This window comes from Psittacula echo (genome assembly GCF_963264785.1).
Source record: "Psittacula echo genome assembly, chromosome: 1".
NCBI lineage: Eukaryota > Metazoa > Chordata > Aves > Psittaciformes > Psittacidae > Psittacula > Psittacula echo.
The window spans coordinates 97,266,925-97,289,964 of NC_137735.1; the positions used below are offsets into that span (position 1 = coordinate 97,266,925).

A 23,040-nucleotide genomic window follows, 5' to 3' on the forward strand; every position below is an offset into this window, starting at 1 on the left:
ACAGCAGATCAAGTGAGTTTTGGCCATTTGGCTGGTAGCTTTAAATGATTGTTTTAACAATTCTTCCTACTTCACATGTGCTCAGTGCAGCCCAGTAGACTAGCTTGCTCTCTTTTTAATGCCAGTTTCAAAATCTCTTGCAGCTCTTGCTTTGACCAGAAGAGGCCTGACTTGCTCTTCCTTACTGAAAATTGTTAATATCTTCAGAGTTTTTCCCAATTATTATTGCTAAATTGTAAGATGATTATAAATACATATTCTTCCAAAAGACACAGTACAAGTAATATCACATAAGACCATATTATGAATAACTACTTTTATTAAAAGACTCATGTCATTGAGAAAGAGAAAGGTATATTAAAAATATAGCAGCTGTGGCTGGAAAAATTCCTTACGCCAGGCACTACAGAGATATGTAGCATTTGGGAATTTTTAATTAGTTGATTTGGGATTAATACATGTGAAAACAGAATTTAAATGTTCATAGAATAATAAGAAAAACCCTTGGAGAGTTGTCATGCAAAAAATTAATCACAATATAGTGTTGATCACTGGGGTACAAATACATTGCTCATTTTTAGTATGTGAATTAGGTTCATGCTGTGTAAGTAGTGAATCCTATTTTTATATGTAGTGAGACAGTTAAATATGGTGAAGGATAAAGAAAAGAAATAAGCATGAAATTACATTGAGTTGAAGTATAGTGATACACATTTGGGTTTGGAACAGAATTTGTAGTTTGGTCGTATTTCTTAATCATGTTTTATCTTCAGGCTGTCAGGAAACGTTAGTGTGTAATTTTAGCCACAATTTAAGATTATGGTTTTTTAGATCTTTTTCTTTAATTCAGTTTGTGTAGGGATGTTTGCATTAGAACATGTTTGGCAGCACAGACTACTTTTTTTCAAGATACAAGTGATATTTTCAATATGATTAAAGGAGGTTTACGTGTTATGAATAAAGCTAAAAAGCTTAAACTCTCAGTACATTTAGAACTACCCCATAGCCAAGTAGTTTTTACAAACAAAAAGTTTCCCATGAGTTTTTAATAAAATCAAGCCAAAAATGTGTACGTATGGTATGCAGATGGTACTGAAATGTAGTGTTGGTTTTCCTATAGAAGTTTTAATACAAAAAAAACCCCAGGACTTTTCATCCCTTAAATACATTGTCTCAAAGAATTAATCAATAAATAACACATCCTTAATAAAGGGAATGATGAGTGGTCAGAAGATCAGGAAGGCAAGAAGTAAATGCTTTCATAAGCTATGTGACATAAGCTTGGATCTGACTCTTTAACTGTGAATACAACTCTGTCAATAGTTTTAAAGTTACATATTCACCTTGATTTTGTGATATCCCACAGACAAGATGGTGTATAAAAGTTTTATTCTGTCATTCAGAAATGGATTTTTTTTTTTAAATTTTCTAGATGTATTTGAGGATTATGCATCTACTACAACAGCAGCACAGAATCTCCTTTATACTGCTGCGAAGAAGAGAAAAGAGGTATGGAATTAGTGCTTTTTATTTATTTGAAGTTTCCTTAATGATGTAATTTTCCCTTAAAGCTGAAGATGCTCCAGGAAGCTAGTCTTGAAAAATCTACTTGCTCATACATAGTCAAATGTTTTCCTGGCTGAGTGCTATCAATATTGGGTGAATTAAAATATGTGTGTATTTATAAATAAGTGGATTCCTCTTGCAGCCAGATACGAACTGAGTTGGAATAGATGTACTGGTATTTTCCCAAGTTTACAAGCAGCCTCTGTCATGGATGTTCTGAGCTTCCCAAACTGTAGCAGGGGGAAAGTGAACTTGATCCTTGTTAGTTTTCACTGATGTTATTTTAAACCCTGTTGACAACAATGAAATTATCAAGAATTAAAGCAGTTTCATAGTTACTCTTTAAATGAGGATATAACTTTCCTGTAGATCTTTCTATACTTACATTAATCTGTGCAGAAGATTGCCAAGCCCTGGAAAGCATATTCCAGTTTACTAAAACTGTAAACTTTTCTCTGGATACCGTTTTAACATCCAGTAAACATGGAGCTCTTTTTCCAAGTAGATTTTTAGAGAAGAGCATAGTTTTTTGTCAGGTAGAATAGCCTATGATCTTTCTTCTTCTTTATTGTCAAAACAGTCCTTGCCCACTGATCTTCTCATTTTCATAATTTGCACTGAGACTGTCAAAATGTGATAGTATCTGAAAGGCATATAATGGGTGTGGAAATGACGTTAAACAATTTGTTTTGCCAAGAAGCCTTTCAATGTCTAGTCAAATTCAGAAATTACTGCCAAAATCAATAGATTTAAAATAAGTTTACGAGGTTTGAGTGCAGGCTGTTCTTGAATATGTATATATTCATACATATATGTACACACATGTATATGTGTATATATATATATGTATCTGTGTGAGACAATAAAATGGGTGTGGTACTTGCCTTTTCATCACCTTTCTTGATTTACCACAAGACAACAACAAAAATACCTATGTAATGTTGCTAATGTGAAATTTCAAGGAGATTAATATAGTTCTGACAAGCTGGGCTGAAAAGTTGAAAAAGGAACCTGCTAAATTTTAGCTGTGGAAAGATGCTACACATAGTACCTCACAGTTGCTTTGGCCAAGGTGAAATTTCTACTTGAATTTTTTAACTTAAACAATGCTATTAAAATTGACAAAACAAGATTGTATGTTCTCTGTGTTGCATAGGTACTACCAAAAATGATGGCATATTGCTACCAGATTCTGACAGAGCCAAACATTGATCCAAGGAAAAAAGATGGAGCTTTGCATGTTATAGGATCCCTAGCAGATATTTTATTGAAGGTATGTGGGTAAAGAAGTGAAAAAGGCTCTTAATTCTTATTTTTAACTGCCTTTTCCAATAAAAAAGTCTTAGCTTAAAAAGTGTGGCTAGCCCTTAGCCATGTTTATAAGGTCTGTAGAGAGATTGCACTGTGTGGTAAGAATCTGAGGGTTTGTTTCTTTATAAATATTATCATTCCTGGTTTTTATATTCCCATTTTATAGGCATACTTTTCTTCTCAAGTTTCTCCAAAGCACTGCTTGTTTACTCCCCTACTTTACAAGTAAAATGAAAGGGCGTTAAAAATGCAAACGTGCATTCCATTAATAACATTTTCTATGATTCTTTAGCAAACTGCCCAACAGCCTGCACTATTGTGGGCTTCTGGTTCTAGAAAAACGTTTATTTAACATGTTGCAGGAATGTTTCGTCTAGCTTGCCAGCTTTCTTACCCTACAGTATGTGGCTTTAACTCTTATTTTGTCTGCCATTTGGGAGTTTTGAAAGTAACAGGACAGAGCACAGAGTTTCTCACCTTCCTCTAATTTTTATACAGTATCTTCAGAATTTTGAGTATTTGTCTGGTATTTGAATATACATCTAATCTACACTGTTGTTCTCTGATGTAATATTGATTACAGTTTCCGTTATGCTTTTGTAGAAGGTGGAGTCTAAAGTATGCTCTATCTCCATGATAACTGTCAAAAAGTTATCCCTTTTATCATGAGAATGGCAGCCTTGTGCTGGAGACGTCCTTTTAAAAGTATTTTATTATATTTTATGTGAGTTGTCCGTCTGTGCAGGATGTGCTTTCATGTTACAAGCAACATTTGCCATCTATTTGTTACCAACGTACCTATCTACAATCTGATCTGAAATCCAGAAACATCAGTAACTTTTGCAGATATTTTGTAGATTACATTGGATTGTAAATGCCCTCCTTCAGGCTGGAGTATAACAGTGGACATTATTATAGGAGGACATTGTTTGTGTTATGAGGAGCCTTTCATATTGGTTAGGGGTTTCTAAACCCATTTATCTCTGTCCTGAAGGCAAAAAAAAAAAGGAATTTATTCCAGTATACTGCTCTTACTTGAAATTTTCAGTCTTGAAACATGAAGTTATACTTTATAAGAGAGTATATATTTTATATATACTTTATAAAAACCCCAAACGTTGCAGATGTTTTTCAGCTCTGAATTTCTTGTGTTTGGGATTTGGCTGATTGAAAAATCCCATTATTCGTTTCTTCATAAAAGACTTGATTTATAAGTGCTTTCTAGCTGGTGAGATAAGATTGTAAGGAGCTCCGTAAAACACAAGGACTCTGCCTTAGCCACGTGGTTCCTTGTAGTGGCTCCGGTTTAATGTATGAAAATCTGACCTGTGTGCACAAAGGAAATCTCTTTTCCCTTTTCCGTGTTTTTTTTCTCTGTCCAGTTCTTCATCCACCGCTCTGAAGGATGGGAAATTAGTGTGTGAAAAAATGATTTATGCATTGGTGAAGTAAAAGTGTGATCATCCAAGATAAATTTTGCATGTTAAATGTCCCTTTTCACCCTTTTTTCCTATCTCAGCCACTGAATCATTCCTTTAGATGGTTACACAGTCCCCAGCATACATACTTTCTAGTATCCTGGGGCTAGAGGTGCTAAGAAAGTCCCAGGTCTCCATGCTGGTGTTCCTGGCTTCCTGTGAATATCTTGGGATTTGCCAAGGTTTGAGTAATAAAAGATTATTTTCATTGATTATCCTCCAGCTTTCTATCACAAAGGACTTATTTTAGTCCATTAATAAACAAAAAAAGATGTGAATTATTGTTGTAGTTTGTAAAAATAATTAGTTTTGATGCTGATAGTAGGTAATTTGAAACTCAGATCTCTTTCATACTAAGCTTATATTTTTCTTCAGGTATGTATGTACTCCTTTGTAGAAAGAATGGAAGTACTAGGTCATTGATCCTTATTAATTTTTAAGAAAAATCAGCTGGAATCAATTGCCTTAAAGAAAATGGAAACTCCAGTTTACAGTATTGTAATGAGTTATGTAGAGTTGAATATTGTATGTACAGTTCACTTATCTGGCTTTGAACTTGCTATGCTTATGAGGTTTGTTCAGTTCAAGGTACAAGATCCAAATCTTTTTGTGAGAGAATACCTTTACTACATAGACAAGTCATTGTATTTCCCATAATTGGTAGTTGAAATGGAATATTGGCTAGAATGAAGTATGTAAAATGAATGGTCTCCAAAATTAATTTTTATTTACATCAACAGAAGAGTGTCTTCAAGGATCAAATGGAGCTGATGTTACAGAATCATGTATTTCCACTCTTCATGTCCAACCTGGGGTACCTCAGAGCTAGAGTAAGTTCACAAGTTTCATCGCTATTTCAGTATTTGTCATGATTCTTTCCTTTGCAGTTTGACTTCATTCTGAATGTTAATGAAAGGAATAAAGCAAATACATACTAAAATTTCAAGTAAAGCCTTGTGCAGTAGTTTTTCAGCATTTTGATTTAAAAATGGTTTGTCAGTTAAATTAATTGATGGAAAATTTCTCATATTATTGTTTACTTCTTTGATTGTGGCCCTTTTGTGACTATTTTTCTTTAGTAGATCTCAAAAACTAGATCGGTTGGATGACTGTGAAGAATAGGTTGGACTTCCACAGAGTAGGTAATGTCAGTTTTTGAGTGTAGCTTGAAGAAAATCCCCAATTGGTCCTATCAGTCATAAACAAACATTTAATTTTCTTTAATTCCTGTTCTGTTTTGTTTGTTGGGTTTTTTTCCCAGAAGGACCAGAATTAGGAATGCCAGTTACACCCATAGTGTATTTATAGGATTTGAGAAAGGAAGATAAAGGATTGTAAGTGTACAAGGCCAGGTTGGACTTGCAGGGACTTTGAGCAACCTGGTTTAGTGGAAGGTGTTCCTGCCCATGGCAGAGGGGTTGGAACTGGATGAACTTTAAGGCCCCTTCTAACCCAAACCATTCTATGATTCTATGAACTGCTTGAGTGCAAAAACTGTTATATTTACTGTAGGAATACATTATAATTAATTAAAAAAAAAAGCAATATGTGCAAGTTGAGATAATTAGCATTGGTTTTGTATCAGTTAAAAAATGCTAAAAATTGTAGTAGTCCCTAAACTTGCTTTTTTTTTCCCCATCATGCAGTCCTGTTGGGTACTTCATTCATTCAGTGCTTTGGAATTTCACAATGAGCTAAACTTGAGGAATGCAGTAGAGTTGGCAAAGAAGAGCCTGATTGAAGATAAGGAAATGCCTGTCAAAGTAGAAGCAGCCATAGCTCTTCAGACTTTAATAAGCAACCAAGAGCAAGGTATGCCAGAGTGATTCATTAATTGCATACACTGATGAGGAGGTTGGTGTGGATTTATCTAGACATTTCTGCCACTTGAAAGATGTAGATTTCAGAACATTTCATCATGTTTAGACTGCTTCACTTGCCCATTAGTTACTGTATACATCCCAGAATTCTGACTTCAAGTTTTTACGGGGGATCTCTACACAAAAAAAGTTGGAATCAACAAATTTCTTTGAATAAAGTAAATAGCATCTGTCTTTGTTTTTCTTTAGTGAAAAGAAATAACTTGTATCTTTAAGAAAGAAGGGTGGCATGTGTTCCCCCAAAACAGTGGATTTTAGTTGTAGATGGTGTTTTAGTATTGAATGTGGTAAATATACAGTTTATTTACTTTGTTGGTTTGCTAGTTATGGGCCGCAAACGTGCCTTGAGTAATTTTTTTGGCTTTGGGGTTTTTTTTAGTGAATTAACTTATGTTGTTCAAGAGTAGTCAGTTCCATAATAGTTTTGAGATACTGGGTGTTTGTTTATGGACAGTTGATTTCACCTGGGGTTTTTTTTGATTTTTTTAGCCAAGGAATATGTGAAGCCTTACGTAAGGCCAGTTATGCAAGAGCTCTTGCACATTGTTAGAGAGACAGAAAATGACGATCTTACTAATGTAATCCAGAAGATGATCTGTGAATACAGTCAGGAAGTAGCTACTATCGCCGTTGACATGACTCAGCACCTGGTAAGAGGCAATGGTAAAATAATAGTCCAGTCAGAAGAACATGCCTAGTTTAGTAAACATGTAATGAACTTTGTATGAATTGCACACTGTTTAAAGTAATCTTTATAAAGATCCACCTTTAGTATTCACTGTATTCATTTCAGTATGAAGTATCTTTACAACCTGTAGGTTTTTAAAGATACCAATTTTAGCACTGGTTTTAATGAGCTAGTCTTTTACCTATTTGATGTTTCAAATGATACATCATAGCCAGACCTCTCAAAAAGGAGGAGATTTTAATTTTCTGCATTTTCCTTTCAAAAGTAAGGGATGTATTTTTCAGTGCTGACAGCTCTTACAGATAAGGCATTGCTGCTGTTGCATTAGCTGTCTTAGTTTTGCATGACAAATTAGAAATGTGAGCTTGCTCTTGAATATCAAGTTGGTTGAGTTAGTTGTTTTTTTTCACAGGCTGAAATATTTGGTAAAGTCCTTCAGAGTGAGGAATATGAAGAAGTAGAGGACAAAACAGTTATGGCCATGGGCATCTTGCACACAATTGACACAATCCTGACAGTTGTGGAAGATCACAAGGAGGTGAGATTTTTTTATGTGTTTTTTCTCCTGCTGTTCCCTTATGCCTTTCATTCATTTTAACAAGTGCTTCTATGTATGTTGCATCTCTTGAGTTGATATGAATGTGCATTTTTCTGTAGCAGCATGGTGAATTAGTACCAAGTGAACTCTGACAAATTTGAATTTAAAGCCCAGTTTACTTTTATGATTTTTTTAATTGTTGAACTCTCAACTTTGATGGGAATTTTTATCCTGAGGGTAAAATCCTTAGCTCTTATTTTGGTAATACTTAATTGGATATTTGTATTACAGACTGTTGAAATAGATTTTTAGGAAGAAATATCTTGCACAAGGCTAATTTTTTACAATGGTGACGCATATTTTGTTGTTTACTCAGCAATTTCTTGGATAGAATTTCTAGGAATTGGTCTCCCAATTGTAGTGCAATGTAAGTCTGTGTTTCACATATTCAGGGAAGAAAGATTCTTTCTGCTCATACCACCTGAGCTGACTGAGATAGGAATGAGTTCAGTGACTGATCAAGGAGGCAAAGTCAGTCAGTAACTCAGTTAGCATCAAAGTTCTTTGTCCTAGTTTGTTTTGCTTCCTTGTTTTACGATGAAAATGCTTCATTGCAAGGGTGAAATCTTTTTATGAAGCTTATTTTGAAAATAGATTCATTAAAATACTAATTATTTTCTTATAAGACCATTATGTTCCATTGGATTTCAAAATATCTTTCATTTCTTTACAAGAACCCCTTGCATCTTTTTAAAGTGAAATCTGGTAGCTAAGCTGAGCATTAGGAATGATAGTCTGAAGTGGATCTTCAGGCTTTAGCCTAGGAAGAGCTTTAGGGTTGGGGTAGTTTTGGTATAAACTTGGAAGCTTTTTTCTGTTGTGTGAAGCACAGACTAAAATACTGTGCAGAGTGCTCTTCATCTTAGCATCTTAAATAATTTTAAAAGTGATATAAATTATATAGAAATGACATATGAGGCTGAAAACTCTCTCCTATGTATGGAGAGGGTTTAGAGGATGAAAACTCCAGTCACTCAAAGGTGACTTGAAGGTAAGAGGATGAATCTGTGGTCACACACTTAATCCCTTAATTTTTCCCTGCAAGATTATGTCTGTAATTACCTGTGGTAATAGCATGAAATGTCTGTATTTGCTGGCTTTAATTAGATTTATAGTGTAGCCATATATTTCTAATTTAGTTTAATTCATAAATGTAGTCTCTCTGTCTAACATGGCAAGGCTGAATCCTGACTTCTACACAGTTGTATGCTCTGGATTTCTGCATGAAGGACTGGAACACCTCCCGTATGAAGATAGGCTGAGGAAGTTGGGGCTGTTCAGCTTGGAGAAGAGAAGGCTGCGTGGAGACCTCATAGCAGCCTTCCAGTATCTGAAGGGAGCCTACAAGGATGCTGGGGAGGGACTATTCATCAGGGACTGTAGTGACAGGACAAGGGGTAACGAGTTCAAACTTAAACAGGGGAAGTTTAAATTGGATATAAGGGAGAAGTTCTTTACTGAGAGGGTGGTGAGGCACTAGAATGAGTTTCCCAGGGAGGCTGTGAATGCTCCATCCTTGGTGGTGTTCAAGGCCAGGTTGGACAGAGCCTTGGGTGACATGGTTTAGTGTGGGGTGTCCCTGCCCATGGCAGGGGGGTTGGAACTAGATGATCTTAAGGTCCTTTCCAGCCCTAACTATTCTATGGTTCTATGTGCCTCCTCATACTGAGCCTACTCTGTCCATAGACATTAGGCGAAAGCATCTCTTCCTTTCTTCCTGTTCTACTTCAAATTTTTTGGACAGAGGATTTATCTCAAACACTTTGAGTACAGTGTTAACTTCATATCCAGACAGGACAACAGATACAGTTTTTGATAGGATCTGTGGAACAACCATAAAATAAGATTTTTATTTTTTTTTTAATAAAAAGAAAAATCCTGTGACAAGTTTTAAAGCAATACTGTTTATTGAAAATGATTACTTACATCAGTGAGACCTTATTTCATATTCCAATCATTAACGCAGCATTTAAATGATAAAAGCTTTTTGCTTTGAAGAACTTGTCAAACTGAACTAGTCAAATGCATTGATTAAATGCCTGTATTTCTAAGTTTTTAAATAAACTTCTTTATGTTCTTATTTCAGATAACTCAACAGCTCGAGAGCATTTGTTTACAGATTATTGGCCTTGTTTTGCAGAAACACGTTATAGGTATGTTTTAGAGATAATTTTTAGGAAAAACATTACTTATTTTTACATTAAAAAAATCTTAAATTTATTACTACAAACAGTACTGTCTTCCTGAAACATCGTTTGTATGTGTGCTTCTTTAAAGAAAAAAGGTTGTTAATTTTCAGTTATGATTTGTTTCTCCTGATACATTAGTCAGGCTAGTTATTGTGTTTTGAAGGTCAGACTTAAAAGTAAAAGATGCAGTTCTGATTATAGTTCTGGCTAGCTGTGTTAAAGGGCAATATCTGCAATTACATTTGTATTTTATGGACATGGGCTGCAATTAAATTACTGCTTTATCAGTACCCTTGACTAAAGAGTTACACAGTTTGGGGATAAGGCCTTTTAAGAAAAAACAAAAGTTGAAGGAAGAAAATATTTTTCAGTAAATTGTTTAGAAGCAATGTCTTTGTGCTGGTATTTTTCTGGTGTGTATTTGTAATGCAAAACTATGCATATCATTGTAACTATAGCCAGCATAAGGCTCATCTAAGTGAGTCTTTTCCAGTTTGTATTATTTTTCTACATATTGATTTAGTTACTAATTGCTGTCTTCTAGTTGTTATATGACTCAGGGCGTGGTTTCAGTTTTCAAGGTATTAGCAAGCTAATTTTGTTTTTTCAAAGCACCCTACTTCAAATTGTTTTTCCTTTCCAGAGTTTTATGAAGAAATTCTCTCCTTGGCCTACAGCTTGACATGCCAGATGATTTCACCTCAAATGTGGCAGCTTTTGGGTGTCCTATATGAAGTTTTCCAGCAGGATTGCTTTGAGTACTTTGCAGGTATGATCACTTCTGTGGATGTTTCTACTGCTTGGGAATTACTTTCTGAAACCCACCTTAGTAAGGGTCTTTTCCTTTTAGTGTTTTGGTTTAAAATGATCATGTATTTGAGTCATGACCTGACCGTCTGTTTAGTGTGGGAGTATAACAGGAGCATATTTAAGTAGGAGAAAAGTGTTCAAATCTGTTAGTGTGATCAGTTATTATAGGAGGTCCTGAACTCAAAGCAAGCTGAAATACACAAAGTTAATGTGAAACTACAAATTAATTAATTAAAATTCTGTTTCCTTTTCTGACAAGGCATGGTGCAGTTTATGAAGAATGCTTCAAAAGAGACTTTTGCAGAGTTTGAATTTCAAATTTCCACCCATATCCCAGAATCTGAGCTAATGAATTCCATTACAGGACTGCAGCCTCACTGGTTTGCAATTGGATGGATTAGCTTATAATGTTTTTCTCTTTTGCTCTCCCTGTTTTGCAGATATGATGCCTCTCTTGCATAATTATGTGACCATTGACACTAATACTTTACTGTCTAACCCAAAGCATTTAGAAATCATTTATGCTATGTGCAAAAAGGTAAGGCTTCTCATTCTTGGTATGGAGCTTATCATTGGTGCTTAATGATCAGATTAGCAGAGTGACCTGAACTGTCAGGTGGTTGGCAGTAATTTCAGAACAAAATGAAATTTGGTCTCGGCTCAGTTCCGAGTACACATAGCACTTTCACACTTGTTAAGTGACATGCTTTTAAATAAATTACATGTACAAATCTGTGTGGGAGAAAGTTGCTGTTCGTCTTGACTCTCTTTTATGAACAGCTATTTTGGTAAGTAGAGGAATTAATGAAGCCTGATTTCCTTGGGTTGTGTATCTGCAATTGGATTTCTCTAGTTGTCAGCTAAGGTGTGAACTCATTTGAAGTTCCTCTTACATTTATGTTTCTCTTCTATGCTGATTCTCTCATCTGAAAGTAGGAGATCACACTGCAGGCTTTCTCTGATTTTAGGCATTATAGAGTGTTAGGCATATAGCTACCATCTTACTTTTAAGAAACTTAGGGAAATTCAGTGTGTTTCAGAATTCTTCTTCTTTGTCAGGCTTGATTAACACTGACCATAGGGTTGGAATGTACTGAAAAGAAGCAGTCAGTTTCACATGTATGTGCATACACATACAGTGATTGAATATGTCTTCTTTTTAATCAGAAACTAGCCTAGAGATAGGACTTCACTTTGCCAGCATGCTAATCTGCCAGTATCTATTAGAACTGAAGTAAAAAAATGGAAGCAGAATGTGGAAAACATAAATGTTTCTTACCAGTAGCATTTCCTTTAAAAAATGGAGAGCTATGATATATAAAAAATTACTAACATTCATAAAGAACTATAGCAGTTTCTTCGAATTTTTTAAATTCGTCTTTAGCCACTTAACCTTATTTATGTCCTATAGAGATGATTTTTTATGTGTCTTAATTCCTTCACAAAATATAACATGAATAGATATGTATATGCTATGTAGAGGGGTTTTGATGCGTACAGGTACAGGAGCACACTTGATTTCAAAGTTATCAGTGATTCATGTGGATAAAATAAATTGTTATCCTGGTTGTTAGGTATTAACAGGAGATGCAGGAGAAGATGCAGAGTGCCATGCAGCCAAACTCCTAGAAGTAATTGTTCTTCAATGCAAAGGACGGGGTATTGACCAGGTGATACATATTGAACAGTTTTTCTCTTTTACTAGTTTCCAATGATGTGTGTATAATTCCTGAAAAAGCACTTGGAATTGGGAGAGTTTGAGGTAAATGTGAAGTGTAGAAATGGGGAGAAATGCAGAAAGAATTAAATTAACTCAGGGGAGTTTGTAAGGTTGGTTGTTTTATTTGTTCGTTTGGGATTTTTTTTACATTACAGATTAGTGGACATGACCTGAAAATCATAGAATAGTTAGGGTTGGAAAGGACCTTAAGATCATCTAGTTCCAACCACCCTGCCATGGGCAGGGATACCTCGCACTAAACCATGTCACCCCAGACTCTGTCCATCCTGGCCTTGAGCACCACCAGGGATGGAGCATATGAATACAGACTGAATGATAAGGGTAGAGTATGATGTGCAGGATGATCTTTTTTTGCTTTTTCCTAATAGGATTTCCTTTTTGATTCAAAACACACATTGTTAAATAATTGTGGCTGTGAGGTTAACTATACATATCCAACTACTGAAATTGTTTCTCCAAGCAATTTGAACTTGTTCCTTTTTAATATTTTGAATTTCTCAGTGCATTTGGAAATGAATTTTTTGTGTGGCTGGATTGTAATTGCTGGGAAAAACATAATCACAAAACATAGTAAGTTGTTCAGAGTTTCTTAGCTCACTTTTAGTATGCAGTCTTTTTCCTATTAAGGGCTAAATTCTGGTCTCATGTTTTACATAATACTCCAGCCTCAATTTCTTTAACATACGTTATTTGATGTTGCCACAGTGGAATCTGTGGACTTCGGTAATAAATTTTCAGTTAATTTCACTGAAGCCAATATAACTTCACTAATTTAAATCTGAAGTCACTGAAGATAAAAATGTTCCCTGAAAGATTTTATTTTTAAAGGAAATCTGGAAGGGATTAAAGTGAACTGTAAGCATTTGCATTGAAATAAGTATGTGGTAGAAGGATTAATTGAACTCCACAACTCTGTGAATTAAAATGGTTGCACACTGAACTGAAACTCATAAACTAAAACATTCATAATGCTTCCCAAGTTATTATAAAGCATAAACTTGCACATTGAAATATAGATATTCATTTCATTGTGTAGAAATTTGTGCATACTTGCTTTTATCTGAATGAACTCATTTCAAATTTCTGTAAGAAATGTAACATCACTTTTCTTAGGAAAAACTTCTTTTCTTGCAGGTTTAGGTAATATTTTTATGCCTGTTAGTTTTGAAATTGTTGGATATCTTTATTGAAAGATGAGAATATCTTTTGAGTTCTTTTCTAAACCTTTTATGCACACTAGAAAAAATTACACCAAATGGCCCCAAATATTATTTTCTGTGCTGAGAATAACACTGGCAATTTTTAGCTCAGAGAATAGCTGTTTTGGGGAAGATGTATAAGGATGTAATCAGAGGCTTAAAATGCTTTTATACTAGGAAGTGAATAGAATGGTTTTTACGTTACAGATTAGTGGGCATGACCTGAAAATCGTAGAATCATAGAATAGTTAGGGTTGGAAAGGAGGCAGGTAGGTAGGTAGGTTGGAAAGGAGGTAGGTTACATCTGCACTTCAGCAAACTCTGGAGATCAATTCAGATAAAAGTATCTTAAACTTTTTTATAATCTGGCAACATGTGCAATGCCTGTTTTATTTTTCTTTTCTTCTTTATATTTCTATGCCCAGTGTATTCCACTCTTTGTGGAGGCTGTTCTGGATCGATTAACTAGAGGAGTTAAAACAAGTGAGCTTCGTACCATGTGTCTTCAGGTTGCCATAGCTGCTCTCTACTACAATCCTGACCTACTTCTGCACACCTTAGAGAACATCAGATTTCCACACAATCCTGAGCCCATCACTGCACAGTTCATAAACCAGTGGATGAATGACACAGACTGTTTTCTTGGGCAAGTACTGTGTTGTCTTCTTTTAAAAGTCTATGGGTTTGAATTTTTTTGTTTGCTTCTGTATATGTCCCTAGTTGTGTTGATGAAAGAGTTTTCATTCACTGGCTAGTCTAAGTAATCCACCCCAGATCTGACTGCTGTGATGCCGGTGAAGGTGACCTATGTCCATGTAGCTTTTCCAGGTCTGTTGAGCCACATGCTGAATTTTCCGTGTTGTGAGGATACAAGGGTACAATACCTAGAATATTTCAGAATTCTTTTAAGTTCCTTAGTCACAAACTATCTGCTGCTCCAAGGGGTGGACCAGCATGCATTGAGAGTAATATTCGGAGCTGACCAGCAGGATTTCAGTGAGATGCTTTTTTTCCTGAAACACTGTATACATATTTTCTGTTCTATATTTTATAAAGTATTTTCAACTGCTCCACTTAATGTTAAAAAACATCATTCTGTCCAATGAATCCCACATCCTTATTTTAATCCCTGCGAGTTGTTCATGATAAACTTGCATATTTATCATTATGCTGCTGATGTACTAACTGTTTAGCATGCTCCTGAACTTAAGACTTCATTCCAGCCTTCCTCAAACATTTGTGTACACTGCATGAGTGTGCACTTGGACAGGAGCTGAACATTTGTCAAGTAAATGAAGGTGGACAAAGCCTGTCATCACATAGCTAAGCATGCATTTGATGCTTTGTGGATGTGAAGTCCAGTGCTTGAAAGTTAGTGCTTGCCTCTCAGCTGAGATGTGGTGTCTAACTGTGAGATTCAAATCCACTTAAGGGCAAAGCAGGCAGTCAGATGTAGTTAACAGCTACCTCTCATCTTCCTGCTATGAGTTACATTTTCTCAATGGAGGCTGACATCTGACTGCAGGTGTACGGATAGGCTTAGCATGAGTCTTCTCTGTGCACAGTCTATGCCAACAGACTAAGTGAAGTGTCAGCATGTTAGCAATCATGCTGTGAATGAGAATGGCCCGAGACAGGCAGCTTCTTACCCATAGATGCGTACCTTATTTTAGATTGTCAGTCTTTTCCTACCTGTTTTTTATGGGTACGGTTTTGTCTTTTCAATTCTAAACAAGTCCCTAGAGAGCTTCTTCTAAGAGGGTTTCTCCACTCCTCAGTCATCCAAGTAGCTTTTCTCCCAATATAGCTTTTTCTCCCAAAATACCAATTCTTATGCAAGTTAATCTTCCCTGAACAGAATTATATGCCATCTTGATACAGCTGCGCTATTGCCTCAGTGTCTGTCTTGAATTTAGAGCTGTATGGTGCATTAGAGCACTGCATCACCTTTTTCATAACTGTAATAAAATGGTGATTCCAAATCAATCAGTGACTAACTGGTATATCCAGGCTTGCTTTCAGCGTGTCCTTTGCAATATTTTGGAAACACATACCACGTACACAGTAAAAATTGTTTTCATCCCTCCTCTGTCCTAAGTACAATTTAGTGGGATGAGGATGGAAGCTCAGTAATTTGTAGAATTGCAGCATATTTCGGGTCTGCATGTTAATTCTGTTTTACTGGAATGAAAACCACTTGGAGATACAAGAGAAATTTGTGGTATACAGGTTTTGTGCAGCTTCCCCATTTGTGTCTGTGTTTGAAGGTATTACCGTAGCAGTCTGGGGAAAAAAACAAACCAGATGGTTCATATTATCACAAGCATTGTGACGACTTCTACCTGCTGTGTGTACAACATGTCTACAGTACATCCTGTCTCTTAACATAAATACACATCTTATCACTTAGAGGGGTTACTTGAATTGGTGACAAAGAAGGCATAAAGGGCCCATTTCTTTTTGGAGTGCCAATGGCTGAAAAATGGCACCTTTAGGTTTCTCTCTCCCACATCTCATGGTAATGTTATTGTTAATTACTGAATTATTTTTATATCTACCCACTTCAGAAAAGGATTTCCATGAACTGATTTTGTTTTGTTTTTTATGGCTGAAGTGAAGTTCTTGAGATTCAGCTCTTTGTTCTGTCATTTTTTTTCTACTACATGCTGAACTCATACAGAGACAGTAGGAAAGAAGATGTTCTCTACAGATGGTAAACTTGTCATACCTTTTAAAAAAGAAATAAAAAGTGAAAGAGATTAATAGCCTTAAACAGTTCATCCTGGAGCATTCAGTGAGAAATTAGTCAAATTCAGAGGGGAAGAATGCTGCAGATCTGACTAGGCTCTAACCTCAATTACTCCTATGAGCTACAGCATAACTTTCAGTTCTTTTCTGTTGCTTTTCAAAAAGAATCAGCTACGGCAACTACTGTTCAACTAAAGTCTTCTTCAGAGCTGAGACAAAAGTTGACAAAGCCAATGAAAATGAAATATGGAGATCATGATGCTAGATTCTGCTCATACTCTGCACTTGAATGGCAGCAGAAGATTAAGATGCATAGACTCATAGAATCATAGAATAGTTAGGGTTGGAAAGGACCTTGAGATCATCTAGTTCCAACCCCCCTGCCATGGGCAGGGACACCCCACACTAAACCATGTCACCCAAGGCGTCATCCAACCTGGCCTTGAACACCACCAAGGATGGAGCATTCACAACCTCCCTGGGCAACCCATTCCAGTGCCTCAGCACCCTCTCAGTAAAGAATTTCTTCCTTCTATCCAATCTAAACTTCCCCTGTTTAAGTTTGAACCCGTTACCCCTTGTCCTGTCACTACAGTCCCTGATGAAGAGTCCCTCCCCAGCATCCTTGTAGGCCCCCTTCAGACACTGGAAGGCCGCTATGAGGTCTCCACGCAGCCTTCTCTTCTCCAGGCTGAACAGCCCCAACTTTCTCAGCCTGTCTCCATATGGGAGGTGCTCCAGTCCCCTGATCATCCTCGTGGCCCTCCTCTGGACTTGTTCCAACAGTTCCATGTCCTTTTTATGTTGAGGACACCAGAACTGCACACAATACTGCAAGTGAGGTCTCACGAGAGCAGAGTAGAGGGGCAGGATCCCCTCCTTCGACCTGCTGGTCACGCTCCTTTTGATGCAGCCCAGGATACAGTTGGCTTTCTGGGCTGCGAGCGCACACTGCCAGCTCATGTTCATTTTCTCATTGACCAACACCCCCAAGTCCTTCTCTGCAGGGCTGCTCTGAATCTCTTCTCTGTCCAACCTGTAGCTGTGCCTGGGATTGCTCCGACCCAGGTGTAGGACCTTGCACTTGGCATGGTTAAACTTCATAAGGTTGGCATCAGCCCACCTCACAAGCGTGTCGAGGTCCCTCTGGATGGCATCCCTTCCCTCCGGCATATCAACCAAACCACACAGCTTGGTGTCACCAGCAAACTTGCTGAGGGCGCACTCAATCCCACTGTCCATGTCGCTGACAAAGATGTTGAACAAGACCAGTCCCAACACCGATCCCTGAGGGACACCACTTGTTACCGGTCTCCAGGTGGACATCGAGCCATTGACCACAACTCTTTGCGTGCGGCCATCCAGCCAGTTCTTTATCCACCGAGTGGTCCACCCATCAAACTGATGTCTCTTTGATCTGTTGTTACCAGCAGTGAAATAAATCATAGAATCATGGAACAGTTTGGAAGGGACCTTAAAGCTCATCGAGATCCAACCCCCTGGTGTGGGCAAGGACACCTTCCTCTAGACCAGGTTGCTCAAGGCCCCATCCAACCTGGCCTTGAACATTGCCAGGGATGGGGCAGCCACAGCTTCTCTGGGCAGCCTGTGCCAGAGCCTCACCACCCTCGTAGTGAAGAATTTCTTCCCAATGTCTGAATCTCTGGAGGCCCCAGAACAGAAGAGGAGGTGTGTAGTATCACTGGGTATTTCCCAATGTATGACATGTATTGATGACATGGTAGACTTGAGATGAGGAAACATTACCAAGAGGGTGTTCCCTACCCCTCTGTCTCCTGCCAAGGGCCCAGGGGGTGTCTCAGTTCAGCCTGGGGCCATCAGTCCCTGCCTGAGCCATGTTGTAGCTGTGCCTGTCCCGTCTCCTGGATGAATCTGGGACCTGCACTGCAGAGAGCTACTCTCCTGGGTGGACACCTTAGACCTGTGACATCACTTGTCATGCAGAGATGTAGGGATCCCACAGCATAATGTATTCCATTTCTATTCTAGTCTAGTGTAGTCCATTCCATTCTACTCCATCCCACCTCATTCCACTCCACTCCATGCCTCCCCATTACATTCCATTCCCTGCTCTCACTCTGAGCTGAGTAACAAGACTGTTCCATTCCATTCCCTGCGCTCACCCTGAGCTGAATAACAAGAATTTTATTTCCCTGCAGTGCCAGGGGTTTTCAAATCAGTTGTAAGACTCACAGAGCCTAGAGAAATTGCAGAAGATTGAAATAGATCTACCTTCCAGCTGTGAAGGGCCAGTGAATCTTACTGCCATTTCTTTGTCAGCCATGCAGGAAAGCTGTAGCTTACTGGTAACAGTGGCTCTTCAGGATGCTTTGTCCACATATCTCACACTCCTCTGCTCTCCTTCTGCTCCTATGAAGTCTTAGTACCCATAGATCTTGCCGTGCCAGCAGTAGGGTTGTCCGTGTCTGCATGCTCTCAGACTGGAGCCAACAGTGTTTGCCAAAAGAATGCAGTATTTCTTGCACTGTGCTTGTGAAGGCATGAGATAGAATCCATGGAAATAATACATCTTGGGGAGGGAAGCAGCTGTGGTAGGATAAGTAACTGTTCTTCCATGTTATTGAAAATAAGGAAACTATTTAGAACTGAATAGAAATTTGGAATATTATGATCCTGGCAAGGAGAGCTGAGAACTCATTGTAAGACTGTGCATAAATCCAGTATGTCATTGTAGATATCATAGATCTATGAATGTGTGCCCATAATGCCCATGTGCCAGAGCATGTTATATTTATTTATTTTCAAATGTTTTCTACAAAAACTTTAAACTGAAAAGCCTTTTATAGAAACATTTGTTCCTTACTGCCTTTCACCCTTTCCTTAACAGCTGAAATTTGGGTGAGACTTCTGCATGACTTATATTTACTCTCATACTAAAAATTCTTCTGTGAAATCCAGGGTGAAAAGAAAATCTAACTTGCTTCAAAAAACCCTCAGTAGCATTTTTATTTTTTTTAGAAGGTGAATAGGGGCATTTATTTGATAGGAATTTAAATAGTTAGAAATCCTGGTTTTCTCAGCTGTATATAAAATCCCATTCTTACATAGGAAAACAGGTTTGGTTCCAACTTTGCAGCAAGAAAGAAATGGCCAATTATTTGCAGTTTGTCCAGGAGCTGGGTTGCTGTAATAGAAAGCAAATTGATCCTTGCATAAAGGAGCACAGCAAACCAGTAAAAAAAAAGGCTTAGTATTTTCACTTTGAAATACTTTCAGTGTGGTTTAAAATACAAAAGATTCTTAGACCTTTTTGTCCTGTCTTGGAAAGAAGTGTATTAGCAAGAAAAGGTCCTGCAGAATGTGAAGACCACACACAGCTTGTTGAAAATCCTAGGAGTCGGACATTGCACTGCCATATGTTGCATGTTTAGCACTCCAGGCTTGATACACCATTGAGGGAGCAAGCAGAGTTTGTGATTGTTAGGGAGGACTTTTATGTGCTGCTGTGCAAGTAAGTATAAATCTTGAAGGACAAAGCACTGAGGGAAATCGTATCTAGGCTCCCTTGTGTAGAAGGAAGGGTGCTGAAATAATAAGCCATTTGATAGCAAAGGAATGGTCCTGAAACCGTCCTTTGCCATTACAAAAATATGTAAATACATAAAACTGTTTTGCTTGCTCAGTCCTGTGAGTACTTGATACAACTGGGGTGAAGTAGAATGTTGAACTTAAGGCAGGGCAGATGCTTATCCTGCTGTTTGTCTCTGCTGGCAGGTGGAAGAAATAAAGTCTCTTTCTGTCTCAGGTTCACTAAAGGTGGCTTGATGCCTGGATTTCTGCTGTACTTCTGGGCCATCTAATAACATGTATATACTGAAGATCTGTTCATTCTTATGACTTTCCTGTTTAGAAGCTTGAAAATGGAGCATGACAAATAGGCTGTATTTTTCAGCCATTCGGGCTGCTTCCTAATGATGACTCTCTTTTAAACAGCAGTGCTTAATTCTTGCAAAACTTTTGTTTGCTGTCCAGAAGAGACAATTTAGTACGTAGCTAAGCCACTAATTACTAAGATTTATTTGGGTTGTTTTGTTTGTTGTTTTTTTGTTTGTTTGGGGTTTTTTTTGGTTTTTTTTTTTTTTTTGGTTGGTTTTTTGTTTGGTTGGTTGGTTTTTGTTTTGTTTTTGTTTTTGTTTTTTGTTTGTTTTTGTTTTTGTTTTTTCCATTTTACTGTGTTGCATTTTGCAGTTGGCATTGTGTAATGATAGCTTTTTCAAATGTATTATGAAAGGTAGTGCCAAGTGTCATTAACTACTCTGGTGCATGTACACAGAAATTGCTTCGTTACACATTTGGGGCTTGAAGAAATTTCATGGCTTCCCAGTGTCAAGATGCGGGATGGAAGTCTTGTGCATAGATTACAGAGTTTTTGTCAAACTTGGATAAAGGTGCTGGCAGAGAGAGGAGGTAGAGAAAGTTCTTCCTTTTTGTACTTGAAGGACAACTGTCCCAAAAAAGCTATGCTTCATTCACAGGTGGCATAATCTTTAGCTTGGATTTTGGTCTTCACAGTGTTGGCATGAGAGCAAATGGTGATGAGCTTGTTTTCGACATAAATAAACTGACAGGAGTAAGCAGACTCTGTTCTCCTGACTCTGTTTCCTTGGTTGATTTGTATGCCCTCTTTTGAGCCCCATTCCTTCTGTAAAGAAAGTATTGCAGTTAGCAGTGATGTAAGGACGCTCTTCACCTACTTATGTACATTTTTCAACACGTGTAATGGAGCAACCAAACCCAACATGACAAAGTGTGTCATGTGATATGCTAGTTGACTTTGTTTTTCTTGGAAGGTCATCTGTGATCATAATGTTACACGTGGTCATATGTAATTCATTGTTGTTGTCAACTACTCTGAGAATGGAGTTACTTCACTAAGCCCTAACAGGATGAACAATGTGGGAGATGTAATGAAATCCCTTTCAGATCCCCAGCCTTGTTTAAGCACATGTAAAGTTCAGAAAGCTGTAATACATGATCACTTGTATTACTTGGAGAATATTATAGTTCAGTAGCATGTTGTATGGGATCTTTGGTAATGAAATTGTAAGCACTTTATAAATTGTATTTCTATAGCAATTTTTGAAATGGTGGATTGAATTTTTAACCTGGCTATTCCACTGTAAGCTTTGTTACAGCCTCTGGTGCACATGTTCTTAGTTTCATCTCTCTCAACTTGTTGTATTCTCTTTGGCCCAAAGTAAAACTGATTCATTAATAGAAGTATCTACCCAGAGTCTGGAGGATAGCCGTTTTCTGCCAGCTCTGGAGGTTTGCTTGGTTTCTGTAGGTCTTGCTGACACTTCTTGCTAAAACTTTTTGCTGGAACTATGTGTCTCGCAGAAGGCGTGCACAGAAGCTTTCAGCATCAAATTGAATAGTTCAAACAAACCAAGTTTCTCTCAAGCCCTCAATAGCAAAATACCATAATGTTAGAGAAGAATCGAATACTACTGGTGTTTCCAGTAAAAGAGAACCAAAGAGTACCTGCAGAGGCAGTTAGAGAATTTTTCCCTGTCTTGTTTGAAATAACTTGTATTTCTGGAAGTGAAAATCAATTCTTATTTCTAGTAGCATATAGGTTCTTGCCTAGTTTCCTGGCTGTGGTCACATAAAGATCTTTCTGCTACTAATGTCATGATTTTCTTTCCCTTCAGTTATCTATAGTTTACTTTTCTTACTGAAGGTCTATTCATTGTCAAGTTCCCTTTTTGAGTGTACTGTATTCTTGATACAGTGGAATTATTTCCTTACTTTCAGTGGAGTTAGCAATATGTCTCAAGTTAGTGTGGAAACTGGATGTATAATACAGCCATTCTGGTGGACTGTTAATAAATACATTTAAATACAGCTCTCCATAAATGAACCCTGCAATTCAGTAGATTCTTGCTTATCATTACTCTTCATTAATAATCCTTTTGCTAATTTCAGTCCTTGCAACAGTACTGCTATTGAAGCCAAAGCAAATTAATTTTCCATCCTATTTAATGATGATAATCTGTATCAAATGCTATATTAAAGAGAAGGTATTCTACATAATTATTAAACAGTATTTATTTAGCATTGCAAACTTTACATTTGGCAATCAGAAGCAGTTGTTCCAGGAATTTGACTGGTGCTTCAAAGGTATTTAGTTGCTATTGGACAAGTATTTTCCAGTGGGCAACTTGGAAATAGAGCAAAGAAATAATGTATTTAGGAGCTTTGGACACATACATGTATGTGTAACATAGTGTCTGTGACGTTGTCTTCTGCCATGCCAAACACCAGGCCTTTAATGTTCTGTATGTATCCTTGCAGTGAAAATCTGTTATGTAACAAGTGTATGTTGTTTCAGACTCCATGACAGAAAGATGTGCATAATAGGACTGAGCATCCTAATGGAATTGCAGAACCGACCACCTGCAGTGGATGCTGTGGCTGCCCAGATTGTCCCTTCAATCCTCCTCCTCTTCCTGGGCTTAAAACAAGTTTGCGCCTCACGAGAACTCACTGAACATGAGGATCATGCTAAAGATGAAAAACACGTTGCAGAAGATAATGGTAAAATCTCCCCTTTTCACATTGTGGATTTTGTCTGGATTTAATTTAAAGGGGGTAAGGAATTGGAGTTCATTTTTAAGACTTACTAGTCTGCTGAAAATAGCTCAGTTTACTGGGTTCTTGAAGGGTCATCTTAGGAATTGATTTTTCCTCCCAAAAAGGTTTCAGTGTGTAACAGCTAACACTGAATGAAAGGGTAGTATTTATTGAAGAGTAACAGTGAAACCTGCAAGTCCACTCTTCTAGGTTG

At 37.5% G+C, this 23,040-nt stretch overlaps 1 protein-coding gene across 3 annotated transcripts in view; it reads left to right on the forward strand.

Moving 5' to 3' along the window:
* The window catches only part of IPO8 (importin 8), a 49,038-nt gene that overhangs the window by 21,485 nt on the left and 4,513 nt on the right, over nt 1-23,040 (forward strand). The window contains exons 11-22 of one of the 3 annotated variants that reach the window (XM_080623864.1): nt 1,433-1,509; nt 2,723-2,839; nt 5,096-5,185; nt 6,002-6,167; nt 6,725-6,885; nt 7,336-7,461; nt 9,608-9,674; nt 10,354-10,479; nt 10,961-11,058; nt 12,095-12,190; nt 13,886-14,106; nt 22,585-22,790. In XM_080623864.1, the coding sequence (XP_080479990.1) occupies nt 1,433-1,509; nt 2,723-2,839; nt 5,096-5,185; nt 6,002-6,167; nt 6,725-6,885; nt 7,336-7,461; nt 9,608-9,674; nt 10,354-10,479; nt 10,961-11,058; nt 12,095-12,190; nt 13,886-14,106; nt 22,585-22,790 (1,551 nt within the window). Of the gene's footprint in view, nt 1-1,432; nt 1,510-2,722; nt 2,840-5,095; nt 5,186-6,001; nt 6,168-6,724; nt 6,886-7,335; nt 7,462-9,607; nt 9,675-10,353; nt 10,480-10,960; nt 11,059-12,094; nt 12,191-13,885; nt 14,107-22,584; nt 22,845-23,040 lie in introns of all 3 variants that reach the window. The other 2 variants (XM_080623865.1, XM_080623866.1) reach the window with 2 other exon arrangements.